At 38.7% G+C, this 18,422-nt stretch overlaps 1 protein-coding gene across 1 annotated transcript in view; it reads left to right on the forward strand.

Moving 5' to 3' along the window:
- The window catches only part of ULK4 (unc-51 like kinase 4), a 718,037-nt gene that overhangs the window by 162,858 nt on the left and 536,757 nt on the right, over positions 1-18,422 (forward strand). Inside the window, exons 20-21 of the mRNA XM_030812066.1 lie at positions 3,292-3,453; positions 13,734-13,916. Of these exons, the coding sequence (XP_030667926.1) occupies positions 3,292-3,453; positions 13,734-13,916 (345 nt within the window). The remainder of the gene's footprint in view (positions 1-3,291; positions 3,454-13,733; positions 13,917-18,422) is intronic.

Below are 18,422 nucleotides of genomic sequence, written 5' to 3' on the forward strand. Positions count from 1 at the left end.
ATTTTTCTTATGTTTAGTTCCTTTTTGTCCTGGTTAAGAAAGCTTTGCCTACTGCAACATATTCTTTATGACCACTTCTAGAAGCTTTATGGATCTAACTTTTACATTTAGGTTTGTGATTCATCTCAAATTAATCTATGAGTATGGAGTTGCTAAGATATTTTTTACGGCCCTGAACATGGTCTAACTTGGTAATGTTTCATGTGATCTTGAAAAGAATGTGTCTTTTACCTTTGTTGAGTGGAGTGTTGTATAAATGTCAAAGTCAGTTGATAGTGTTATCCAATGTCCTTCCTGCCTTTTTATCACTTTTACTGGCTTATTATTATAAATCTTTTTTTTTTTTGAGATGGAGTCTCACTCTGTAGCCCAGGCTGGAGTGCAGTGGTGTGATCTTGGCTCAGTGCAACCTCTGCCTCTTGGGTCCTGGTTCAAGCAATTCTCCTGCCTCAGTCTCCTGAGTAGCTGGGATTATAGGCACGTGCCACTATGCCCAGCTGATTTTTGTATTTTTAGTAGAGATAGGGTTTCACCATATTGGACAGGCTGGTGTCGAACTCCTGACCTTGTGATCTGCCCGCTTCAGCCTCTCGAAGTGCTGGGATTACAGGCGTGAGCCACTGCGCCCGGCCTATACATCTTTTTTTTTTTTTTTTTTAACAGTATGTAACTCGAATTTATCACAGTTGACCTTCAAGTAATGATATACAAATTCTTACATATGAACCTCATGTATATTAGAACTTTGTATCAGAACCTTATTTTTATGATGTATATAGTGATATGCAAATTCCTAAGAAGCTTACACCAGAATAATCTAGTATTCTCCTTCTAGCCTTCCTACTATTGTCATACATTTTATGTCTACATATGTTATAAAGCTCGCAATACATTTTTGTTGTTTCTGCTTTAAACAGCTATGTTTGGCTGGGCATAGTAGCTCATGCTTGTAATCGCAGCACTCTGGGAGGCCAAGGCAGGAGGATTCCTCGAGACAAGGAGTTCAAGATCAGCCTGGGCAACAGAGTGAGACCTCATCTCTGTTAAAAATTAAAAAAAATTAGCTGGGCATGGTGGCACATGCCTCTTGTCCCAGCTGCTTGGGAGGCTGAAGTGAGAAGATCGCTTGAGCCGGGAGATTGAGACTGCAGTGAGCTGTGATCCTGCCATTGTACTTCAGTCTGGGTGACAGAGTGAGACTGTGTCTCAAAGAAAAAAAAAAAAAACAGCAGCAGCAGCTTATGTTTAAAATAGGCTCAAAAATTAAGGAAAACAATTTATTATATTTGTTCACATATTTACTTTTTTATTCTTTGTTCTTTTGTATAGATTTAATTTTCTTCTCATTATCATTTTTTTCTGCCTGAATAGTTTCCTTTAATATTTTTGTAGTGCAGTTCTGCTGGCGATGAATTTTCTCAACTTTTGTATGTCAGAAGAGTATTTATTCTATCTTTGTTTTTGAAAGATGTTATTTTTGTGCGTAAATTTGTAGGTTGACAGTTACTTTTTTTTTCTTTTGGTACTTAAAATATATTGCTTTATTGTCTTTTGATTTGTATTGTTTCTGATGAGAATTCCCTGTCAGCCTTATCATTGTTCCTCTCAGTGGAATATGCCTTTTTACTCTAGCTGCTTGTAAAGTTTTCTTTTCTGTTTATTTTTTTTTTATTTTTGAGACAGGCTGGACTGCAGTGGTGTGATCACAGCTCACTGCAACCTCCAACTCCCATGCTCAAGTGATCCTCCCACCTCAGCCTCCCAGGTGGCTGGGAGTATAGGCATGTACTACCATGCCTGGCCAATTTTTAAAACTTTTTGTAGAGAAAAGGTCTTGCTGTGTTGCCCATGCTGGTCTTGAACTCCTGGCCTGAAGCAATTCTCCCATCTTGGCCTCCCAAAGCACTGGGATTACGGGAATGAGACATTGCTCCTTGTCCGTAAGGTTTTCTCTTTATTCCTTTGTTTTTTTTAAGCAGTCTGATTATGATGTACCTTGGTGTCATTTTTCTTTGTTTCTTCTGTGTAGGGCTCATTGAGCTTCTGAGACCTGGAATTACCAGTTTTCATGAATTTGAAAAATTCTCAGACAATATTTCAAGCATTTTTCCAACTACATATTTATTAGGTCTTTTGAAGGCGTCCTACAGTTCACTGATGCACTATTTTCTTTTTTCAAGTCTTGTTTCTTTCTGTGTTTATTTTGGATAGATTTTTATTGCTAGTAGCTATGTCTTTATTGCTAGTAGCTACTAGACATTGCTAGTAGTCTATGTCTTTATTGCTAGTAGCTTTTATTGCTAGTAGCTATTGCTACTTAGCTATGTAGTGTAGACGCTACATAGTCTGTAGTGTCTAATCTGTTAATCCCATTCAGTGTGTTTTTAATATAAGACATTGCATTATTTATCTCTAGAATTTTGATTTGGGTCATTTTTATATCTTTTGTTTCTCTCCTTATGTTTTTGCTTTCCTCCTCTTGAGTATGTGGACTACGTTTATTATAGCCATTTAATATCTTTCTACCAAGTCTATCAGTCATTTCTAGTGACTGAATTATGAATTGTATTTTTTGGCTTCTTTGCTTGCTTGGCAATGTTTAATTAGATGTTAGTCACTATGAATTTTATATCATTGGATGCGGAACTTTTTAAAATTTCCGTAAGTACTTCTGGGCTTTTCCCTGGACTCATTTATATTACCTGAAAACAGTTGAATCTTTTTGAGGCTAACTTTTTAGCACCGCTAGGACCATCCAGAATGGCTTTTACTCTAGGATTAGTTTCATCACACCACTGAAGCAATACCTTTCTTAGGACTCTCTTTGATGTCCGTTATTTAGGCAATCTTTCCACTCTGATTGATTGGTGCTCAGGTTATTCCTAGGACTGGATGACTTCTGAGGATTATTCTGCCTGCTTTGTATGATTTTAAAATTATCTTCCAATTTTTATGTTATAGTTATTTTATTTTCCAGATTGTTTCAGCAGTGGTGTGTAGTGCTGTGATCACAGCTCACTGCAACCTTCATGTGAAATATGATTCCTAATTCTTTGTTTTATTGAAATATATGGAGAGTTATGTTATGATAGCTTGCTAGTGAATAACCAAATGATTATTTGTAATAGTTTCATAATGACCTGAAAGAGTTATCATTCTTCCCAAGGTGCCTAACACATCCAGAGGCAGATGATACTGTCTTGGTATCATAACATTATTTACAGTGGTTGTAAAGAAATAACATGTATTTATTTCTCACACTAATATTATTTTAATCTCCTTTCTTTCTAGGAAGAGCGTGTTGTGAATCACATGGCAGCAAAAATTATTGAAAATGTCTGTACCACCTTTTCTGCTCAGGCCCAAGGCTTTATTACAGGAGAAATCGGACCCATTTTATGGTACCTATTCAGACACTCCACTGCTGATTCTCTTAGGATAACAGCAGTATCAGTAAGATGAAGCATCTTTTGGGGGATATATCTGGGTATCTTTAAACAGCAAGTTTGAAGAAAATATTAGAATAAGAATAAATTTAATTTAGTAGGAAACTGAAATCTCAGAGTAATATTGAGAGAAATAATTTGATTTTCTTCTAAAAGAGAATTTGAAAACTTGGAACTGGAAAACCTTGAGACTATGAGAGAATTTCAATAAACCTTGTTAGGACTATGGTATTATGGTTTCAAAAACTAATTAATAACTTTATTTATTTTGAGACAGAGTGTCCCTCTGTCGTCCAGGCTGGGGTGCAGTGGTGTGATCTCGGCTCACTGCAATCTTCACCTCCCAGGTTCAAGCAATTCTACTGCCTCAGCCTCCCAAGTAGCTGGGACTACAGGCATGCACCACCAGGCCTGGCTTATTTTTTGTATTTTTGTAGAGATGGGGTCTTGTCATGTTGCCCAGGCTGGTCTTGAACTCCTGGCCTCAAGCAATCTGCCTGCCCCGGCCTCCCAAAGTGCTGGAATTATGGGGATGAGCCACCGCGCCCAGCCTTAAAAATGATTTAGAGGCGATAGTAGAAAACTGTGGCAGTATATAGGGTACAGCGTTTAGTTTGTTACATTTTTAGTGTTTCCTGACTTTTCCCTGTTAGCATCCCCATTCAGATTTTGTGTCAAATGAGTTTATCATGTGGTTCGGATGAATTCATTTTAATGTTCAAGCATCTGTGATTTTGGTGTTTTTGTGCTTTGATTGGTTGCCTACTACTTTACTCACATGGCTATAATAACTTGGTGTAAAGGATAATTATGTATAAAGATGTGTTAACACACTTGTATCAATTTAATACTCTACTGAACAAATATAACCCCCTCTCCTATGATTTATTTAAATACCCCTTTGAGTTAGCAATCTCATCTGGGCTCTTAAACACTATGTGGCATCTTTGTTGTATTTCTCTAGTTCAGCTCACTCTTGCACTTCTCTCTGTGGCAATTTCTTACTTTGTCTTCTTTCCTTATACCCTCAACCCCTCATTTTCATCATGCATCCTCACTCATGACTTTCCCTTTGCTGCCCAGAGAAAAGTGAAGACATCTGATGAGAACTATCCCAACTGCCTTCTGTCATATAAATAGACCTATTTACCTGCACATCTGTCCTCTCTCAATTCTTTCCTTCCTGGTACCATTGACAAGCTGTTCCTTCTCTTTTCAGAGACAAACCTCTTCATGTTTCTCCAAATCTTCTTCCTGGTCCCTTCTTGGGAACTTAATTCAAATAGTTATTTTTGCCCTTTCCTGACTCTCAAATTTTTCCTTCTCTACTAGATCCTTCTAGTCAGCATTTAGGTGTTTTTTAATTTACCACCCCTGCCCCCCACCAACAACACGCACAATCTTGGCTGCATATCTGCCCATTCCTAGCCATACCTCTTTAAAGAGTTATTGCCACATAACTGTTGCTCCTTTCTGGCCCACTTTTCCCTTTTAGCCCAATCTGGTGCTGTCCAAAAAATGCCATTGAAGCTAATCTTGCTAAGGTTACTAATAACTTTCATGTTGCTAAATCCTGTGGGTATTTATGGAAATTTTTCAGTTATGTTACCTATATAATCTTGAAGATCAATGGATATAAATCCTGCCCCTGATTATCATTAAGAAAGGATATATAGCATTGATTATACACAGTCTGTTTCAGGAGCCACATGTTTTCAAAATTACAAAAACCCACACTAATTATGGTATTAATAATTACAGGAAAACAATCAGAGTTACAAAGTATACCAGTGAACTTTCTTGAGGCACCTTTGAATAATATTTTAAGACATTCATTTTAATCCTGAGCCTTTAGAAAAATCTGTCTTGTTTTAATGGGCTTACGTTATAAGGATAACGTTATACAGATTTTCATCTTTATACTCAGCATGGTTTCTTTTTTTGGCAAAGTTTTTTTCGATAGTTCCCGCCAAAGCCTCATAACTTCTAGTCCTTCCTCTTTTTCATCTGATGCATCAAGTTTGACTCTTTTATCTTGGGCTTCTTATCACTTGCCCTTAGCATTTATCTAAATCACTAATTTTTCATTGAAATTTTGCCCGTTTTCCCAAAAGTGTCTCCTTTTTCTTTTCTGTACAAAGATCCTGTTCAGGAGCATGGGTTGTATTTTCTTTTCTTTTCTTTTCATTTTTCTTTTCTCCCTTCCTTCCTTCCTTCCTTCCCTCCCTCCCTCCCTCCTTCCTTCCTTCCTTTTTTGAGGTAAGGTTTCTCTCTTGTCACCCAGGCTGGAGTGCATTGGTGTGATCTTGGCTCATTGCAACCTCTTCCTTCCGGGTTCAAGAGATTCTTGTGCCTCAGCCTCCCGAGTAGCTGGGATTACAGGCACCTGCCGCCACACCCAGCTAATTTTTGTATTTTTTAGTAGAGACGTGGTTTCACCATGTTGGCCAGGCCGGTCTTGAACTCCTGACCTCAGGCGATCCACCTGCCTCAGCCTCCCAAAGTGCTGGGATTACAGGCGTGAGCCACTGCGCCCCGCCTGTATTTTGTTTTCATAGCTCTTTAGTCTCCTCCAGTCTGACACAGTTCTTCAGTCTTTATGTTTTTCACGTCATTTACAATTTTTAGAGTGCAGAGCTTTTGTTTTGTGGGGTGAAGCTTAACCTGGGTCTGTGTGTGTTTCCTCATTAAACCTCCATAGCATCCATTGATGACTCTTAACTGTACCGGATACCTCTGTGGTGGTTGCCATGTGATGATTATCCATTTGCATCATTCTTTTTACATCAGAGGTTGGCAAATATTTTCTATAAAGGATCAGATAATAAATATTTTGGGTTTTGTAGGTCATATACAGTCTCTGTTGCATATTCTTTTGGTTTGTTTTGCTTTCAGTAACCCTTTAAAAATGTAAACACCATTTTTTTTTGCATTGATCATGAGCTATGCAGATGATTTCGATGGCCTTGTATATAAGTTGGAATTCTATTTTGAGGAAGCACTTTCCTTTCTTCAACATGCATGTATGTATTCATATCAGCATGGACTCGTGGATATAGATTTTATTCAGTGGGTTGTAATGTGATACTATTACTGCTACTGCTTATTGTTGGGGTGCTCTAATCATCCCAGATTTGGCCAGTGGGATCCCTTCAAGATGACTTCTGTGTCCTTGGACTTATTTCTATCACTGAGCACTTCCTTAACTCCTGATACCACGTACCGTTCTGGGCTTCTTTTGTGCTTTTCCTGTGCCAGCCTTGGAATCAGTCATTTCTCCAAGAAATCCTAAGTTTTTAGAAATGAAGATCTGGGTGCTCTTTGTGTTCATTCCCCGGGGGGTGTCATTGTTGCTTCTCACTATGCAAAGCTAGATAAAATATATGTACCGATTCATACACATTTATATTTTAAAAATGTCTGTCCATGTACACATTTGGAAAAAACCTCATGAATTTATATAATACCTCAGAATTCTTTCTAGTCTTCCTTCTTTCTTTCTTTTTGTCTTCCTCAAGACGGAGTCTTGCTCTGTTGCTCAGGCTGGAGTACAATCGTGCGATCTCAGGCCACTGCAACCTCCGCCTCCTGGGTTCAAGTGATTCTCCTGACTCAGCTTCCCGAATAGCTGGGATTACAGGTGCACGCCACCACATCTGGTTAATTTTTTTGTAGTTTTTAGTAGAGAGGGTGTTTCACCATGTTGGCCAGGCGGGTCTCAAACTCCTGACCTCATGATCTGCCTGCCTTGGCGTCCCAGCGTGCTGGGATTACAGGCGTGAGCCACCACGCCTGGTCTATTTCCCTCTTTCCGTGTTTGTAAATCTCTTCTCAGACAGAGAGAAACTGGGTTCTCATTATTCTCAATATACTTACTGATTTGTTCGTTCAGTTCATTCGTTTCCCTTAGTGTAACCAGCTCCCATTCACTCCCTGCTGGAGGCCTCCTCCATATTACCCCAACCTCCCTTGCTGCTACCACTTTGCTTCCTTGGCCACCCCTCAGCTCAGCACGCTCTTTTCCCTCATTGACCTCCTTTCTCAGACTGACATATGGATACTGGGCGGGAAGGTTAGGAAGGAGCATTAAGGAAAGCAAAGGGCTAGACGTCCTCTTTGATACTTTCCTTTCCCTTAAGTTCTTTCACTTTATTATTTACAACCAGCTGGTCAACTTGTCCTGTGATTCTAACTCATCAGCATCTCTCAGATCTGCTCACATCTCTCTGCAGCTGTATGGCTACTTCCATAATCCAGGCCACTGCCATCTCTCACCTGGACCACTGGAGTAGCTTGCTAAATGGTCTTCCAAAGTCCAGTTTGAGGCTCCACCAACTTGATTCTCCACACAAAATGAACTTCATAAAATCATGTCTCCTTTTCTTACCTGCTTAAACTTTTCAAAGCTTTCAATTTTTTTGGAAGGGTTAATAATACTTTATTCATAGTAGTAGGTAGAAGTTGAAAATTGATGGCTGCTTTAAGGTAATATTAATGTTTAAAGCAGCACATTTTGCTTAGTAAATTAGTTATGTTTATTTTATTATAATGTCATACATTTTAAACTCCTTGAAATCTAGGACTATGTTTTGTTTATCTCTCTCTGTTTGATACCAGGCCTGTTGATTGCAAGTTAATATTTTTCTTGCAAAGATTAAGATGGAGCATCCTGCCCTACGTGTGAGTAGAGGGCAGAGGTTAGTAAGATTAAACTCCCCTCTTTACTGGGAGACAAAGAGGAATAGGCCATAAAATTCCTGCTAATAATAAAAGGCAGGTGGGGGAACAGCATGAGATCATTATACAGTTACTCTAACATCATAATCTTAAGAAAAAAAATTGCACCTGCACGGTTAACAGATTTACATGAGGATTTATTAAAGACTGAGGTTATAGGAACTGAGAATATGCATTTAGAAAATAATTCACACACATTCCTGGCAAGGAATGACAATTGCCTCCTCTCTGGGATGGCTTACAGAGCTGAATCTCCTTCTTAAGGTCTTTTTCGCTGTTTACCTCTCAGGAGCACGTCCTGGAGGTTAATGGATACATTTGATGATACAGGTCAGAATTCTTAACATGACCTTCAATATCTTGCATGATTTGGCCCTTGCCTACCTCTTCGGTTCCATCTTGTAACACTCCTTCCCTCCCTCACTCTGTCTCCAAATTTACCTTCAGACATTTCCTAGAATTTCCAAGTATTTTTCTGCCTCAGGACCTTTCCTCCTTGCTGTTTCCTGTGCCTGGATGTTCTCTGCTGGTTTTTACATGGCCAATTCCTTATTTCAGGTCTCACCTTAAGTGTTACCTCCTTAATTAGGACCTCCCTGACTCTGCTCTCTCCTCTAATGAATGCAGCTTTATTTATTTTTATTTATTTAACGTATTTATACACAGGTTTGTGTTTTTTTTTCTTTTTCTTTTTTTTTTTTTTTTTTTTTTTTTTGAGACAGAGTCTCGCTCTTGTCGCCCAGGCTGGAGTGCAGTGTTGTGATCTCAGCTCACTGCAACCTCTGCCTCCTGGGTTCAAGCGATTCTCCTGCCTCAGCCGCCTGAGTAGTTGAGATTACAGGTGTGCACCACGCCTGGCTAATTTTTCTATTTTTAGTAGAGACGGGGTTTCACCATGTTGGTCAGGCTGATCTTGAACTCCTGACCATGTGATCCACCCACCTCTGCCTCCCAAAGTGCTGGGATTACAGGCGTGAGCCACAGCGTCCGGCCTTATGCACAGGTTTTTTTTTTCATTAGTGTAAGTTCCAGGAAGACAAAAGTCCTGTTGTTCCTTTTCTGGGCACATGGTAGGTGCTCAGTAGATAACTGCTAATCAGATGAATGAATGAGCAGGTGGAGGATAGCAAGGCTTAGTGCTGAGGGAGCAACCTTTACACGTTGTTACACTTGTAACCGTCTGTATTTCTTGCCTGTCAGTGATTTTCTGACGTGTTTCTCCTAATGATCTCTTGGCTCCATAGATTGTTCTACACCAGTGTGTTCTCCACACCAGCAACATTAACATTTCCTGGGAACTTGATACAAGTGTAGTTTTTTGGGCCCAAACCCAGACTTACTAAACGAGAGTCCCCCTGGGGAGAGTCCAGTAATCTCTATTTTAACATGCTTCCAGGTGATTTTGCCTGCTGATATTTAAGAACCACTGCCCTAGTCCTTGCAGCTCTTAAAATACACCAGTGTGGCTTAGAGTAAAATATAACTAACTTGTCCTTTCTACTCAGGAGTGGCAGCATTGGTAGGTATTGGTAGTTGGAAGGAGTGGACCTGACTTGGGGAATGTGTTGAATAGATAAAAGTGATTCTTAGACTTATTGGGAAAATCTCTATAGGGACCATAGTGAGAACCAGAGAAACCTGTAGAGTTACATTGAGTAAAGTGGCTCCTATGAGAGAGGATTACTAAAGTAATCATAATTACTGAAGTGCTGAGATGAAAAGGTGTCAAAAAGTGAAGAAGTATGCAGGATAGTGGTTCTCACTGGGGTTGGAGGGGAGCTTTTCAAGCAACATTGACTACTTCCTCTTCTCTGTCCACCCCCTGCCCCTATTCTGATATATCTTAAGATCTCTCAGGGGTCAGATAAGAGTGTGTGTAGTTTGAAAAACCTCCCAGGGTAATTTCATATGACATCAAAAAATCATTTGAAATACCAAAAAGAAATGGTTCTTAAACCTTTTCTTCCTTGGCGATTCTGCTCATATGTTTCTAACAGACATGCAGCCTTCAATTTTGAGTGAGTCTGTTTCTTGGAAACTGCTTTTATTGAACAGACTGTAAGACAATTCAAATTCTGGAGGTAACACTAAATGTTCTTTTCAAAGTAAATTTTGAAGTGAATTTTGAACTGGAACAGTTTCTTCCAGTTTTAAAATATAATCTCAGACTCTATTTTTTTTGTTTGTTTTTTTTTGAGATGTAGTTTCATTCTTGTTGCCCGGGCTGGAATGCGGTGGCATGATCTTGGCTCATTGCAACCTCCGCCTTCTGGTTTCAAGTAATTCTCCTGCCTCAGCCTCCCATGTAGCTGGGATTACAGGCACCTGCCAGCAGGTGCAGCTAATTTTTGTATTTTTAGTAGAGATGGGGTTTCACCTTGTCGGCCAGGCTGGCCTCAAACTCCTCACCTTGTGATCTGCCTGTGTCAGCCTCCCTGAGTGCTGGGATTGCAGGCGTGAGCCACTGCACCCGACCAGACTCTATTTTAATAAGTAAATGTTTAAAAACCACATCACTGAAGATCAGATTTGATTTGATTTCTTTTTTTTTGATTCAGAAAATACAAGTACTAGTGTGCTGTTAAGGCTCTGTGCATCTTCTCAGTTGCTCAGAAGCTTTCAACCGAGTTAGATATTTAGAAGTGAATTAAAGAGTATTTTCTGCATGAGCTTTTCAAAATGGAAAGTCTGTTAGGCTTTTGCACAGCATTCTGAAGAAGATCCATTCCAGTTGCCCAGAAGTAGTCTGGGAAAATCTTTTATTAAGAAATTTCCGCATCATAACTGGGTAGGGATTTTATAACAATGGAAAGTCGGTTTTGCAGTGCCAGCTCCTCCAAGAATTGTTATAGTGCTAATGAGACTTACTGGTTTGCGGTGTTGAAGTCATTGAATCCTAATTTGCTAGAAAAATTCTGATCTTTAGGGACATCACTTCAAATGATCTTTTTTTAAAAAAAAAATACTTGGATTAGGAAAATAATTAAACAATACTGTTTTGATTTCGTAAACATCAATTTTAGATTCATTTTTAAAACTTTCACAATTTTTATTTTTTTAATTAAAGAATACTTTCTATACACACACACACATACACACACCCCTACTTCTCAAAATTTTAAAATCATAACCAGATTTTTAGAAGTGAATTCATTTTTCTGTTGTGTTACATGGACATAGAGAAAAAAATAAAGTGAATTCATTTTTAATATTCCTCCTTTCAGATATTACTATTGATATTTTTCTATCAAAACTCATGCAATTTGGAATTTAGATTTGAAGAACCCTAGTTTCATATTTCCTAAACCATAGTATCTGATTTACCCATCTGTAGCTTTTTTGAAAGAGGACACACTGAAAAGTTATTTGAAAAATGCCCAAAGCAGAGTTTAATTATTTGATGGGATTTCATTCTGATATGGATGTCTCTAAATGAATAAAAATCCCTGGTATATGTTTGAAATGGAGTCAGTGATTATTAATTCTATAGGTGTTTGTAGAATTTTATAGGTGTTTCATATGATAGTTCCACAAGGAAAGGGACTCATTTTTAGAGAAAAGTATATAGTTGGTGCTCTACAAATGCTCATTTTTTCAGTGCATATATTTACTTGTTTATTTCAGAAATGGCAGTAAATGTATACAGTATTAATTTAAAAATCTCCCATAAATGTTTTTTTCAATACAAGTAAAAAAGTATCTAATATAGTGATTGGCATTGGAGTGTAACTTTAAATATTACTATAAAATAATATGCATTTACTGGAAAAATTTATATCACTGGAATGATATAAACGTGAAAGATCGAAGTTCTTCGTGGCCCCATTCCTACCTCCCACCTCTCAGTCCTGCCTTCAAGAGGAAGCATCTGGAAAAAGTCCTTCTTGATTTTCCTTGACATGAGTTATATCTACCTTTACCTTTCTGGCTATAATAAAGTCATCTTAGCATTTTCACAAAGATTGAGGCTGGGTGCAGTGGCTCACACCTATAATCCCAGCACTTTGGGAGGCCGAGGTGGGCAGATCATCTGAGGTTAGGAGTTCAAGACCAGCCTGGCCAACATGGTGAAACTCTGTCTCTACTAAAAATAACACAATTAGGCCAGACGTGGTGGCTCATGCCTGTAATCCCAGCACTTTGGGAGGCCAAGGCGGGCAGATCACGAGGTCAGGAGATCGAGACCATCCTGGCTAACACGGTGAAACCCTGTCTCTACTGAATAACATTTAAAGGAAGATTATTCTTGGAGATAAAAAGGTTTTTAATTTTTTTCTAAGATGTTTAAGAAAATGGAAATATTTTTCAAAGTCTTTTTATCTTTTTTATATATCCCTCCCTCCTGTCCCTCCTCTTGACATCATTATTTCTAACAATTTGTTTTATATTTGATCTTTTTGTTATTAATCAAGGTTATAAATCTGTTTAAAATATAAATCAGGGAGAAGGAGCTTATATGATATTATAAAGAGTATTTTTATAAAACTATTCGTAGCTTAAGCTTATTTCTCTCTTTGGAGTCTCTCATGTACACACAATATCATCATGTCTTTGTTTTCCTTAAAAACTTTCAAGGCCTTCCCTTTCCTTATGGCATGAAATTTTAAGTTCCTAGCTTTGTTGACCAACTCTGGCTCCAGCCTGCTTTTCTAGATAGATCATAAGGTTTTCTTCTTTCCTACTGTGTACTTCTTTTTCTACACCTGATAAATGTTCTAATTGCATCAGACAGCTTACGTCTTTATGTGTCCATGTGAATACTTGTTCTATTCTCTCAAGCTTGAATCTTTTTTTAACTCACCTTTTCATCTATTTCCCATCTACCCTTCAAAAACTGGCTCAGCTTCATCTTCTTTATGTACCTTTTGTTGACTTTTTCTTCCTTTCCAAGTACGATTAATTGAGCCCACTTCTATTCCAACCCTTAATACATTCTATTAGCTGATTTTAAGTTTCATGTCTAATAGTTCTGAGAGCAGTTTAGGAACAGTCTGGGGTCTGATTATATCGGTTTAATTTCCTGCTTTGCTACTTACTAGCTATATGCCTTTGGGCAAGTTACTTAACTACTGTATGCTTTAGTTTTATCATCTATAAAATGAGGATAATAATACTACCTTTCTCATATTTGTTAGAAGAATTAAATGAGGTAATCTTCAGATATTTACAGATAGTGTTCGTCACATTATAAACGATAAATGTTAGATATTCGCTTTTACAACTGTTTTTCAGCACTTAGTTCATTGAAAGTGTTTGATAATGTGTTTTATTAATTAAAGGAATTTTTTATATAAGCTTATGGATTTATCAATTTAATGGTTATTACTACAATAGTCTCTAGTGTTTTAAAACAACTTTAGCTTTTATTGGCAGCCAGATTGTTTTATTTTTAAGTTTGTTGAAAATTTCCAACTTTCTTGCGCCAAAATAAGTAATAAAAGAGCCAAGTAAGCACCTTCTACTCCTTGACACAGAAGCCTGTGTTACCTTTCAGGGGAATGATTGATGCACTTGGAGTTGCCTGACAGATCTGTTCTCTTGTCTTTGTAGGCCTTGTGTAGAATCACTCGCCATTCTCCTACTGCCTTCCAGAATGTTATTGAAAAGGTGGGACTGAAATCAGCAATAAACTCCCTGGCCTCTGCCATCTGCAAAGTTCAGCAGTACATGTTGACCTTATTCACTGCCATGTTGTCCTGTGGGATTCATCTTCAAAGACTAATCCAAGAAAAGGTTTGACTTAGATTTTACCTGTTACTCTACATTAAAAATTGTTGTTTTCTTCTGCAATTTTAGTGGTTCCGCAAGTAATGTCATGTTTGTAGAATTCATTTTTCATCCCAAGAGGCCTTTTTGAACTTTGCCAAACCTTTGTACCACAGAATGTTCAACTGAACATGTTATAAGAGCCTTTTAGTGATTAAAATAGAAATTCTTTAAATGGTTTCTGCCTACTTGTCCCATTTCAGTAATGTTAAACTCAAAATGTCTCAGTCCTTCCTATATGCTGGCATTTCTTATGCCTCACCAACTCCAGCTTCCATCTCTTTCTCCAATAGCCTTTGCCTTTTTTAGGGGGAGGAGCCCCTTTATATTTTTCTGCTTGCTTTGACCTATTTTTATTCCTTTCCTTGTAATACTCTGCCAGTTGAAATTATAGAGCCCCCATTCTGTTTTTAACCTATCCTCTTCTAGTCCTTTATATGCCTTTATTGTATATACAGTAGAGTTTGTAAGTACTAAATTCGTATCACAGAACTGTGTAGTGATAAACAGGTCTTTCTAGTAGCCTTTCTCAAAGTGTCTTCTCTAGCCCCTTGCTGAAGAGTGATCCCTGGACCAGCAGCACTGACATCATCTAGAAGCTCGTTGGAAATGCAGACTCTTAGGGCCCATGCAGACCTGCTGAATCAGAATCTACATTTTAGTGAGATCTCTGGGTGATTTGTTTGAACTCTATGGTTTGAGAAGCTCTGCCTGAGAATATTAGTGTTTGATGATGTGTTAACAGGTAAAAAATAAAGTAGGCCTGGCTATATATAAATTTGGAAAGCAATGAGTCAAACTTAGAAATATTTTCAGTTGTACAATTTTTCCCAGTTTTTAATATGCTAATGTGTATTGTGATTGTGAATTCTCATGAGGGGAATGTAGTATGCAGCATTATTTCAACCAGTCATTTTGTTTTCTCTTTTTTTTTTTTTTTGAGACAGAGGCTCGCTCTGTCGCCCAGGCTCCAGTGCAGTGGTGTGATGTCAGCTCACTGCAAGCTCCGCCTCCCGGGTTCATGCTATTCTCTTGCCTCAGCCTCCTGAGTAGCTGGAACTATAGGTGCCCACCACCACGCCTGGCTAATTTTTTGTTTTTGTATTTTTAGTAGAGACGGGGTTTCACCGTGTTAGCCAGGATGGTCTCGATCTCCTGAACTTGTGATCCGCCCTCCTTGGCCTCCCAAAGTGCTGGGATTACAGGTCTTTTTTTTTATAAGAGGTAGAGAGGTGTACCTTTCAACTCAGAGTTTTGCAAAACCTGGTGAAGGTAACACTACTTAGAAGTATAGAATGGAACCACTTAAATACACTGTTTAACAGGAAGGGGAACATCACACACCGGGGACTGTTGTCAGGTGGGGGGACGGGGGAGGGATATCAATAGGAGATACACCTAATGCTAAATGACGAGTTAATGGGTGCAGCACACCAACATGGCACATGGATACATATGTAACAAACCTGCACATTGTGCACATGTACCCTAAAACTTAAAGTACAATAAAAAAAAATACACTATTTACCATGGTTCTTCTGCTTTAAGTGAAACACATTAAATTTTGGTTTTTATAATGAAACTTAAAATTTCAGTAACTATTATGAATAATCCTCAGATTTACTTAGTAAACTTAATCTGTGGAAGTCCAAATAGAGGTAAACCACTTCTTGTCTTTAATTATTCTGATTTAGATTCTGCTAAGAAATTTGTGCCTCAGAGACAGTATTTTTTTCTAACAAATCTATATGTCTAGTTTTTGCTATTAAATTTTCACTCATTAAATGTTCTTATTGTTATATTAGAAAAACTAATACTTGGATAATTTTACCATGTAATCCGTGGTTAGAGAGGCTGAGAGTTTTAGAAGAATTTGTGTGTGTGTGTGTGTGTGTGTGTGTGTTTTACCTTCAGCAGAGTCATGGATTAAGTTTCAAATATAGTATTTCACAAAAGCAGTAAAATAGGTTGTATGTTAATATAATTTTGATTATTTATCATATATAACTTTTCCACATGTCTTAAGGAAATGAGCAGTTGTATGGCATGATAAACAGTCTTTTACTTTTGATTACTATTGGTACATTAAAAAAAGTTTTTATTGTGGTAGATAACACATAACATAGAATTTATCATTTTAACCATTTTTAAGTGTACAGTTCAGTAGTGTTAAATATATTCACATTGTTGTGAAACAGATCTCCAGAACCTTTTTATCCTGCAAAACTGAAAGTCTGTACACATAAAACATTTTGGGTGGTGGTGGATGTTATTTGAATCTTCTATTTTAGAGTCCCTTCTGACACTGAATTGGCAGGGGGAAGAAGGGTGCTGCATTGATGTTGCTGGGTTGGGATGGAAGCACAGATCCCCGGAGGACTGCTTTTGCCACCTCAGGAGGTAGAAGAGCTCCTCATTACTGCTGGGTGAGAGTGCGAGGTCAGGCTTTCCACCAGGACTCCTCTGATGCTACCCCGGCTGCTGAGGGAAAGGGATCCTCATTATTGCCTCCACTGATGCTGGTGGAGTGAAATGGATGCCTCATCACTGGGGAAACATCGTACAGCATGATGGAGGACTTTCTATCGTTGGGTTGGGATGAAAGCGCCAGCTCTCTGCTTGGTCTTTTGTGACTCCACTCTGGCAGGGGATAATGCTGGGGCACCTTGCCATGGTCACATGAGGTTGGAAGTCTAGGCTCCCTACTTGCTCTTTGCTGGCAGGGCTGGGGTGTGGTTTTTCCATGGTGCTTGGCTGAAGTAGAGTAGCTGTTTTCTAAAAATTTTCTGTCTTGCCAGGCTGCCCCTCTCTTGGTCCTTTGGTTTGAGAGAGCTGTTTTTTCTTGTGTATTTGTGTATGTATACCTGTTGGTGTTTCTAGGCTCTTGGATTTTTCAACACCCAATCTGGGATGTAAGAGGCAAAAAGACAACTCAATGAATGCATTGCTGTGTTGATCCTCAGGTTTCAAGGCCCCTAGCTGGTCTTCTGCCTTCTTTCCATGTATCTGTCATCTTATATTTGTTTTACATATATTGTCCAGGGTTTTTGGCTGTACTTAGTAGTAGGAATAGGGAGAAGTGCATCTTCTCTCTCTTGTCTTCTAGTTTTTTAAATGTATCTGTGACACCTCAATAATGTACAATGAATATTTAGAATGTAAGATTCTATTTTAATAAAAAGATTAACAATTAAAAAATTTAGAATTTATTGAACGTTTGCTTTTTTTTTTTTTTTTTTTTTGAGACAGGGTCTCACTCTGGTTGCCCAGACTGGAGCGCAGTGGTGTGATCTTGGCTCATTGTACCCTTGGCCTTCTGGGCTCAGGTGACCACCTCAGCCTCCTGAGTAGCTGGGACTACTGGTGTGCACTGCCATGTCTGGCTGATTTTTGTATTTTTTTTGTAGAGATGGGGTCTTGCTGTGTTGCCCAGGCTGGTCTTGAACTCCTGGATTCAGGTGATCCCCCATCTCAGCCTCCCAAGGTGCTGGGATTACAGGTGTGAGCCACCATTCCTGGCCCTGAACGTTTACTTTGGGCCAAATGATTTTCAACTCTTGGTCTTTCACAGATGAGACAGTGTGTTGAGTAATTTTGTCGAGTTCTTGGAGTGTATAAGTGCTAGATATAAGTGCTTATGCCCTAACAGGAGGGGCTGATAATAAACAAGAAAACATAGTAATTTGGAATAGTTTTAGTGTCCTGAAGAACATAGAACAGGATATGTGATAGAGTGACTGTTAGGGGCAGTGTGCAGGTGGAATGGAGCCAGACATTATTAGCCTAGGTTAGGTTGGAGAACAGTCAGGGAAGACCTCTCTGAGAAGGTGCATTCTGGCCTTGGATGATAAGAAAGAGCTTGGAATGTGAAGATCTAGGGGAAAAACTTTGTGGTTCAGCCTTCCTGAAGTGTGAGAGATCTTAGGGAGATGTGAGAAGAGAAAGAAGGTCAGCAGGGTTGGAGCACAGCCAGCAGGGAGGAAGGGACATGGAAGAACCTGGGCAGTTGGAAGAAGACCCAGCTCAGGTAGGGTCATGATATTGGCCTTCCTAAGGGGTTTTAGCGCAATGATCATTGTCTTATTGTTACTTAAAGAAAAGTGAGTGTCATCTATACTTGTCTATACATGTGTGTTTGAGATGCAGATTTACCAGCCTTATTGTTGATAGGTTAGAATGAGTGGAAGAGGGAGAGACCCAGGAGCAAATACAAAGTTGCGTCCTGTTGAACAGGGAGAAGGAATTCCACGTGTTGTTTTTTGGCGAGATTGATGCTCATATATTATGGTCTTTTACAATGGAAACTCAGCCTCCAAAAGAGTTCCATTCCCTTCCTTTTAAATAAAAGAAATTACTGTTTGCTACAGAAAACTTAGAAGACTCTAAAGAAGGAAACAAAATTAGCTGGAATCTCACTACCCAGACATAATTATTGTTAACATGTTGCTTTATCTCTTTTTAGTTTTCTGTCTG

The sequence above is a fragment of the Nomascus leucogenys genome, chromosome 4 (assembly GCF_006542625.1).
Source record: "Nomascus leucogenys isolate Asia chromosome 4, Asia_NLE_v1, whole genome shotgun sequence".
Taxonomy (NCBI): domain Eukaryota; kingdom Metazoa; phylum Chordata; class Mammalia; order Primates; family Hylobatidae; genus Nomascus; species Nomascus leucogenys.